Below are 10,145 nucleotides of genomic sequence, written 5' to 3'. Positions count from 1 at the left end.
ATAATGTGAAGAAAATCAAGAATACACCTTCCTAAACTACAATTGTCTCGTTAAGAATTCCCATTTGCAACTCACCTAAATTGTGTTCCTTATTCGATAGACATCAGATGGATGTTGGATATGTTGAAATGCATGTACGCAGCACTGGATAAACATTCCTTGTGGTTTGCTTGATAAACCAATGCTAAGAATCAATTATTGAGATTCGAACTGATTAATATTTTAGATGGAACAAAATAGTTCGTTGATGGTAAATGATATGGCTCAAAATCGTTTGCAATGACGAAGGTGCATCCACTCTTTGTGTTCTACCAAATTCTAACCTTCTGAATTCTTCATATCCCTATCTTTTTTCTCTTTCCAAATTTATTTCACTGTATTATACTCCTTGAATAACATCTTCAAACCTTAATCTTTCACATAATGTTTATACTCTTACTACTTCTACCACTATGGGATTTGAATCGACAACTGCATTTCTGTTGTAATGTGGTATGGCAACTCGAACTGATGTACGTACGTACAAAGTTTTACGTTGTGACTTACTGACTGACTGACGTCTGTAAATAACTGTTAGTTTATTAAATATTGTGCAAGCAATATGACACATCTGTTCGCTATCATTAAACAGTCTTGGAACTAAAACAACTGAACAATCACAATTTATTGTAGTGATAAATGTTCTAAATTAAAACACAATAAATAACTTACGAGGTTTATGCCCTGTTAACATATAAATTGTTTGGTACGTTCGTTGATAAAAAAGTTGTGTTCATTCCCACATTTCGCGTGGATGAACAGCAATGTATAGATAACACTTTAACATTTGGTTCAGTATTCAACACCTCAAAATTATTTACCATAAACTGAAAATGTTTATTAGTTATTTTTAATTCATCCTAAAGAAATCGAATTGCTTGCTTTTGAATCGAGCTAGTCACTGTCCCAGTTCCTTAAATTAGAAATGATGAAATAAGCTTTTTTACAACATTTAAGAATAAATAAGCCTTAATAGACTACAATGATTCTGTTGGGCTTTAGTCATTCCGATTAAGCTATTGCTGTACATTTTTCAATAAATTATATCAGGGAGTTGAACTTGGTGCAAATTATGTACACCATAATGGAAATGTAATCCGCGTGATGTAATTTTTAACTGGACTCAAACAAGAAATTGTGAACGTATTTAGGAAAATTTATTTCATAATCAACAAACAATTTGATTTTCACAGAAGCCAAGCTTAACAGTCATACTTAAAGCAATTAACTAATTTCTCAACCTGTTTTATGTTAAAAACAAGTACTTGTCTTAATTTTAATTCACCGACTATAATTAAAAGGCCGGAATGTCAATAAAACAGATAAGGATGACGACATCCAAGCGAAATATATTTAGAAAAAAATGCACGGGATATGACTTACTTCCCCCATTGTCTGTCATTTTTTGAAATAATCATTTGGTACATAATTATTTAGTTTCGTAAATTTTGACTTTAAACAAGGAAAACTAGAAAGAAGTATCACAATAAACAGTGAAATAACCCGATCAACACTGAAAAACCCCATAGTAGCATACGGAACATTAATGAATTCTAAATTCGTATCTGACTCATTTGACACATCAAAGCCAGTGCCACTAATTTGTCACTGTTTCAGTTCCCACAGTCTAGCATGGTAAAATAAGAACATTTTTTGAAGTGCAACATTATGGAAAGAATAAAAGAATTCACAGTCCAAGAGTACGATAATACCACAAGGATATCGATATTTTTGATTCACCTGAATTCCTTTATTATTTAGTGAAGAGTTGATTGAGCTTTTTCAAACAGGTTTTATATTAATATGTAAAATCAAGTTAAATATTATGTATCATTGCATTTCTACAAATGAGTCAGGTATTATTGACTTACAGGAACCGGCATCTAATAAAAACAAAATGTTGGTTTTTATTGATTAGTTACGAGTTTTCGAATGTAACTTGTATTAAGGAAACATGATAGTATCAATTCACTGTTTCTAGGTACTTTGTTGAATCAGTGGAATTGTAAATCATATACGATTGTTTAGAATGGAGTCATTTTTAAACCAAAACTAAGCCTTGGTTTTTAACATGAGTAATGGATTTGTAATATTATGAGCTCAAAATTATTGGCTGCATGAAACATTTCAAAACCTTTTACAGTTCATTACCTTCAAGTAAAGAAAGTATATCTGACTATGATTTGAACACCACTAAGCTAGAAAAACTAATCTAACTTCTATCAAACTATAACAATATACACAAATGTACTGTCGGGAATATGAGGATCCGATTCTTCTGGATTGTGATTATTTATAATTTTGATGGAATAAGTTTTCAACGATTTCAAATGTTTGTATTGAAAATGAGTATATAGTTTAGTATTTAATAGATACAGTACACATATATTTATAACATTTGCTTAGCTTACAAATAGGACCGGCAACAAATAGTTGAATCACACAGATAATAGCTAAACAACCTGAAGTAGATAATTTCATATCGTTTTTTTTTCGCGATTTAGTAAGCAGATAGTTCTTTCATATATTTATACTTATTATATGACAGAGAACATGACATTCATGTGACAGTTAAATGTGTAGTTTCATTAATCATAAGTGATTTCGGCTTATTATGGCTTTTATCAAATTCACATTTATGTTAATGCTTATCTACTCTACTGTCAATTCCATCTATCCATAATAATTACATCTATTCGACGTTTCACAAGTATGATCCACGTTCACTCTGTGAAGTGAACGAAAATTATTAGTTCAGTTAATTTTTCGATTTCGATATTATTTGAATCCCTCATCATGGAAAACTGATCATGTTTTACGTTCATTCTATCAGTCATTACACGAAAGATACATTTTGATGATGACTAATTTATTTAACACTGTGTTTACGTAAATGGTATTTCAAATTATTTTCTTCTGATAAATATGTTCTGGCATATTTTTAGAATGAAATATATAAATGTTCGTGTATAGCAACATGTGGTACAGTGAGCTAAAAAAAGGTTCGAAACAATGTTAATTCGTGAGATGATTATTTGAAATTTGGATTGTGATTTAAATAACAGTTTGGATAATTTATAATATCAAAGCATTGAGATATAGGAACGATATTGAAGTTCCGTTAAGTAAATTAAATTCACTTAGTATTGTTTGTTTGAATTTTCCCATTCATTTTTAGGTCTGCAACTGGCCAGTCTCTTATCGGCATATGTGCATACTGTGCGTATTGCCTCGAAACGAAACACGCGTCCTGGATCCCACTGCTAGCCACTATCCATCTTTGCTTATAATGCTTGTAAATTAAGGCAATAGGCTACTAACTTAAAATTCTCATGTAGTCGTTGTTTTGCAATTTTGAATGATTGCATGTCATCGACATGGTCAACCACCAACTTCTCAAAGGTAAACTCGCATCTTATGGGGTCCAAAACCCGTTACTAGCCTGGTTTGATTCCTTCCTCAGCAATCGACATCAAATAGTTAAAATCAACACTTCATTGTCGAACGCAGTCCCTGTTAGAAGTGGGGTAATTCAGGGTGGTGTCTTAGGTCCTTTGCTCTTTTTAGTTTTCATTAACGATATTTGTGAGTGTTTTAGTGTGGGTAAGTCCCTTTTGTATGCAGACGATCTTAAGGTGGTGTACTCATTTTCTCCACATGAGCTGAGCAATATTCAAAATTGTATCAGCACGGAGCTTAACAAGGTAGCACAGTGGTGCTCGAAATGGCAACTGGAGCTCAATACAGCTAAATGTGGTTGGCTATGCTTCGGTGATGCATCACTCAACCTTAATCTTACCATAAATGGTGAAATGTTATCTAGGTTACACACAGTAGTAGACCTAGGACTTAGGTACTCCGACGACTTGTCGTTTACTGAACAGATAATGAAACAAACGTCCAAGTCTCATCGCCTTATAGGTTTCATAACTCAAAACCTTCATAACAGCGAATCTCGTATTCTAATGTACAAAGTCTGTGTTCGACCACTCCTCGAATACTGCGCGTTTCTCCTTAGTAGCACGCGCATAAAGGATAAATTGAGACTGGAATCAGTACAGAGACGATTTACATTTCGTACTCTTGGACCTGATAGTGTCTTAACATATAATTCGAGGTGTAGTATACTAGGGCTTGACCCTTTATGGATGAGGAGACTCAAACTTAACCTTATCTTCTTTTTCAAAATACTTAACAAACTCTCCTTCACATCCAGTCAGGCGATTCAATATGCTAAGGCCTCACATTACGACATTCGTAACTCCTTGTCTTTAGCGAAACAAACATATTCTAGATCTTCTCTCTATATGAATTACTTTACCTGTAAGTTTTCTAGACTCTGGAATAATCTACCTCAAACTATCCGTATGTTAAACTCTCTCCCATTGTTTGTTCGCTCAATTAATGCTTTTTGCTCCTCTGAAAATGCATTAAATGCTCTAGCGCCTGTAAGTGTATCTTACTCCACAAGTGAGATTATCGGAACTTTAAGTGTTTAACCTCTTACTTGCTATCACTGTTTTGTTGTTCCGTGCTCTTTGCTTTAATCTTACTTTCTCTAGTTGTAGATAATTAATAATAACTCGCTCTGGCACTGGTAATAACCTTACAGAACAATGTTGATTAATCATCAGGCTATCCACTTAAAAAAAATGACAAGTTCCCTGGTGTTGCATTGGCTTGCCGTGATATATGCCATATTTAAACTGTTTATCAATTACTAAACCAGCAAACATAAAACTTTCTTATATTTCATGTTTGTTCTCTACATTAAATGTTGATTTTTATAACAATCTGATCATGATTTTTATAACAATCTGATCATGCCTGTAAACTGGTGTGAATTCTGTAAATATTATTTTCAGAATATAATATATTATAACTAGATCATGATCCATTGCTTTATACCAAGAAATATCATTGAATGAATAGAATAGAAATAGAAAGTAGAATAAAATGTAAAAGATAAGAAATGGCTGCTTATTTCGATTTCCAACATTCTAGTTGGTTTACTATGTCTTTAAATTTGATGATTTTGTCTTACTTGTTGATTTGCAGTTTTCAATATACTGTAAGGAAAATTTAATAAGCTAAATAATGGAATCATTTCAGTAGCTAATTGATCTGAAAATCTCACTTAAACCATATAATGTTAGAGGAAAATGATTGCAAAGTATTTGTTTTTTATGGTATTATGATAAAATAAAAAAATATCAGTGTCATGTGTACATTCTAAGTCCATCAACTTCAGTTTTCTTATTGAACATTATTTAAGGTGGGTAAATAACAAACAACAGATATTGGTATACTGCATATATTCTCTTTGATCCTCGAACAGGTTCCGATGAGGACGAGTGATTTGACTTCACCAGATTTAGGTGTATCAATCTGAGAACTCACCTGGATTTTCAATTGACGGGAGGACTGTTCGATCAAGAAATTAGCTTTCAAGTGACTGGCTGCCTTTTATGTCATGAGCTCTAAAGACTCTATTTGACTTGTGGAGGATGACTGATAGGAATCGTAGAGCACTTTTTTAAGTGACCGTAATTGGACACGGTAGTTTATGTTCAACGATAAAAAGACTCTTGGGACAATTATCTAAACCATAATATAGCTCATTTAATAAATACACCGACTTACTTGAGTACATTTTTCAGTGATTTTGGTGCTTAAGTAAGTCTGTCTTACATTCCAAATAATGGCGTTTAAAAGTTGAGTAACCGTCGAGGTTAGTAAAGTCACATACTCATGATCAGTCAGAATGTAAAACAAAGGGGTTGAATCATGAATTGTTCAAAACAAATGTAATCATTGACTGATTTAACAAATAATTGTTCAACAAACTCGAAAGATTAAATCAATTCCTTAAAATAAACACTTATCAAATCAGGAATATTAGTTTGTCCTTTCTGGATTATATACGTACACTTTGTTCAAACTGTAATATTAATCTTTGTCACAACAATTCATTTTACCAGATCTGAAAGTGCGCTTTAATTTGATATCAAAACATACGATTTCAAACGGTTTAAAATGTAAAATCAAAAATGCAACGAATCAATATGGCAGCCTTTATAACTAAACTATCAAAAAAACGTTGATCTGGTTTGTTAGAATCATAAGCTTTAGGCAGAAAGGTAAATAAAATAACTAGTAACCATATCATGTGAGTCCTAATATCAACAGAATGCACAGATCAATAGACCACGAAGCATATCTACATGCCTATGGGCAAAACAAGTTAAACTAGAAAAATTCGTTTTCTAAAGAAATTTCATAAAAGGTTTCACAAAACGACTAACAGAGATCTAATCGTCAAAGATGTGGAAGTTCACGTGGTGGAAATATTTATCTGGTGTTGAAAGTTTGTGCAGCATACTGACTGTTTGTCATTGGATTTTGATCTGCCTAGGTTGATGAGTTGATAGTTGGTCGCAAAGTTCCTAAGAAGGTCAAAATATATAGGCTAAAATATTCATTCACTTCCTTATTTTGTGTAGACATTTGTTTGTATTTCATTTTATACTTAATGCTCAAGAATGTTTTGTTTATAAAAAGTTAACATTGAGCTCTAATTGTTTTTCTCCACAGTAAATAAAAACATCTATTCACCACTAGTCTGCTTTCTTCGATTGATAAAATGTAGAGTAATTACCAACACAAAATTGGTAAGCCCTATTTCGTTTACAAAAATTGACTTCTGTTTCGCTCATGCTTTTGTTTGCTTGTAAAAGTAAACCTTCTGATTATCTTGGACATAACTTTCATGTATGTGCTTATGTACATTGCTTTTTAGTCATTATTTTACCCCCTAAAAGTCATGTCAATATATTGGTCATACACAACAGACTCAATCCAAGCCAAAAGCGTAGATGATAAATGTAATTTGTCACCATTAAAAATAGATAGTGTTATGAATACGAAAGTCCGACTCCCAGAACTTGATAGTAGTGTCCCCGAGTTGTGGTTTTCTAAACTAGAGCTTTATTTATTGAGGTGTGTTATTATATTTGAGGGAATTAGCTACCGAGATTCATGCTCTGTCCTCCCTCCTTCAGTTGCCAAAGGAGTCAGCGAATTAATTTTGACTCCAACGTCACAGCCATACACCATTTTAGAACGGCAGACAATCAAGACAGGCGCCCATGTGGGGATTACCGTCATGTAAATAATCAGACCACTGCAGAAATGTACCCTATTCCTCATCTACATGACTTTCCTATAAACCTACACAGAAAGCAGATCTTTTCGAAGCAAGGCATTGTATGAGCATATCACCGAATTCCGATGGCACCTGAAGATATTGAAAAAAAGCCATGATCACATCTTTTGATTTGTTTGAATTCTTTAGAATACCATTCGGACTAAAAATGCTACTCAAACATTCCAGAGATTCATGGACAAGGTTGCAAAAAGTTAAGGCTTTGTATTTGTTTATGTCGACGATGTTTTGATTGCTAGTTCATCCACGGAAGAACATGTACAACATTTACACATCCTCTTCGATCGTTTCAAAAGTGATGGCGTTGTGATTAACCTTTCAAAGTGCATATTCAGCGTCCCAGCTCTAGAGTTTCTGGGATATCATATTGACTCTCAGGGAATAAAACATTAGCGAAGCCCAAGAAAGACGACGCCTTCATGTTACCTCTTGACGCCAAAACGGTCTTCGATAGAGCGAAATCCATGATATCCATCGCTATCATGTTTTAACACCTAAACGCTGATCCTTAGACCCACCTAATCCTCTGCATTGATGCCTCTCAAAAGGCTGTAGGGGCAGTATTGCAACAGCACGTAAACGACACGATTACACCTATAGCGTTTTTCTCTAGACGACTATCGACAACACAAGGATGTTATAGCACATTCGGACGCGAGCTACTAGCTATGTATTTGGCAGTAAAGCAGTTCCACTTCCTATTATAAAGACGCGATTTCACTATAATCACTGATCATAAACCTTTACGCCACTCTCTCAACGCGTCGTACGACAGACGCTCATCACGCGAAGCAATACAACTGGGCTACACTTCGCAATTCACTACAGATATCCAGTCCATCAAAGGACACTCCAAAATTTTTGCGGACGACTTATTCAGAAACGTCATCAGCATGCTGGTACACAAATAGAAAATTTGTGTTGAAATTATGGCGAAACTACAAGTAGACGATGTAGACCTGGAAACCTGCAAAGAAAAGTCTAACTGAAGTCTCAAACCTGTAACTATTCCTTTCTCTGACTTATCTATCATTTGTAACGTTTCAACTAACAATAACCGCCCCCTTGTACCAAAAGCTTGTCGGCGACAGATATTTCAACAGTTACACGAACTTTCACATCTGGGAATCCGAGCCACCACAAAACTCATCAGTGAACGTTTCGTTTGGCCTGAAATCAATTCGGATATTAAACGTTGGACATGTGGCTGTCTACAGCGCTTACGCAGGAAGATCAAAAAATGCACCATTAGCCCAATCGGCGAATTCCCTTTTCCCGACAAACGTTTCCAACACCACAAAAATCATCACTGAACGTTTCGTCTGGCCCAAAATTAACTCAGATATAAAGTGATGGACACGAAGCTGCATGCAGTGTCAACGCAGCAAAGTCTAAAGATCCACGATCAGCCCGATTGAGAAAATCTTACTACCCGACAAACGCTTTCAGCATATCCATTTAAACATACTTAGTCCCCTGATACCATCCAACTCCTTCATACATATTCTTGCAGTGGTTGACAGGTTCACAAAATGAGCGTTTGCATGCATTTTCAAGGATACATCCGCAGAAACAGTCGTATCCGTTTTCTTTGACCGTTGGATATCAAACTAGGGAGTACTTTCAGTCATTACTACAGACCGTGGTCCTCAATTTCAATCCATCCTTTTTCGGGAGTTTACTAGACTTCTGGGCGTGAACTACATCAAAACAACAGTCTATCACCCAGTAGCGAATGGTCTTGTCGAGAGGTTCCACCACCAATTGAAAAGCTCACTGATGGCACAAGCTGACACATCAAAGTTGAGCGACGCCTTACAACATGTGCTCCTTGGACGTCGTTCAACCATCAAGGAAGATATAGGATGCAAATCTACCGAGCTAGTTCATGATAAAACTTTAACATTACCAGGACAACTAGTCGACTAACAAACAACAGTGCTAACTGATCAAAGTCATTTCGCCAGTCGCTTATTGCAAACAATGTGACAGCTGATAGAATTGCCCACAAATGAGCATGACAGCTGTGTACAGCTCAAAAACGTCTACAAACAAGCAAATTTGTTTTTGTTCGAGTCAATGCTGTTAAAAAGCCGCTGAAACAACCATACGAAGGGCCTTATAAAGTAATTAAACACCCAATCAAACACCCTATTATCAACAGAAATGAGAGGAAACCATCTCTATAGATAGAATTAAACCTGCTTTTTGCAAGGATCACCAAGACAAAGAAAATAATACCACAAACAAACAACCCCTATGATAATTCGCTATGGGATCAGAGAGGACGAAAAACCTACTAGTAAGTCTAAATGTTTAACACGTTCAGGCAGAAATTAAAAAAGTTTAAGCGTTACGTTTATTTTGCCGGGTAATAAATCAAAGCAAACAATCATTGATATATATTAGATTACTAAATTCACTCAATTCTGTAATAAAAACTGTTATTTACCACACAACGTGTATATAATTAATTACATTTCCCTACAATTACTCGTTTTGTCACATTGTTTTAAACAAACAAATTAACACAATAATAAACTAGTGAACTCATGTTACTAATTTGTTTATTGTACGTATAAATAAACAATCCAATTTTTAAATTCAACTTAGTATTGTTTGTTTGAATCTTCCCATCGATGTGTTAGGACTGCAACTGGTCAGTCTCTAATCTTGTCATCTTCACTATTATCGTACGTATTGCCTCGATATAGCCTTAATTCACAAGCCATGGTAAGCCAGTAGCTGTGTGTAATACTGACATCAATTTTTCATGGACACAATCCAATGTATGTAAGTTGTATGCTGACATAAAAACTCTTAATTCACGCAATTTTTCGATTAAGCAATAACTTACTAAAATTCCATATCAAGCACTTCT

The 10,145-nt window shown here is 34.6% G+C and overlaps 1 protein-coding gene across 1 annotated transcript; it reads right to left on the bottom strand.

The window, feature by feature from the left end:
• Positions 1-2,908: 2,908 nt before the first annotated feature.
• Positions 2,909-7,038, bottom strand: Smp_159820 (hypothetical protein; the record flags this gene model as incomplete). The annotated part of the gene is given in 3 exon segments (XM_018789675.1): positions 2,909-2,969; positions 6,863-7,026; positions 7,030-7,038. Coding segments are annotated over 3 exon segments (234 nt in total), but the record flags the coding sequence as incomplete, so codon positions are not given.
• Positions 7,039-10,145: the final 3,107 nt, after the last annotated feature.

This window comes from Schistosoma mansoni, assembly GCF_000237925.1.
Source record: "Schistosoma mansoni, WGS project CABG00000000 data, supercontig 0319, strain Puerto Rico, whole genome shotgun sequence".
Classification (NCBI taxonomy): Eukaryota; Metazoa; Platyhelminthes; class Trematoda; order Strigeidida; family Schistosomatidae; genus Schistosoma; species Schistosoma mansoni.
The sequence above is the reverse complement of the archived record's forward strand: the minus strand, read 5'-3'. Positions and strand labels throughout refer to the sequence as shown.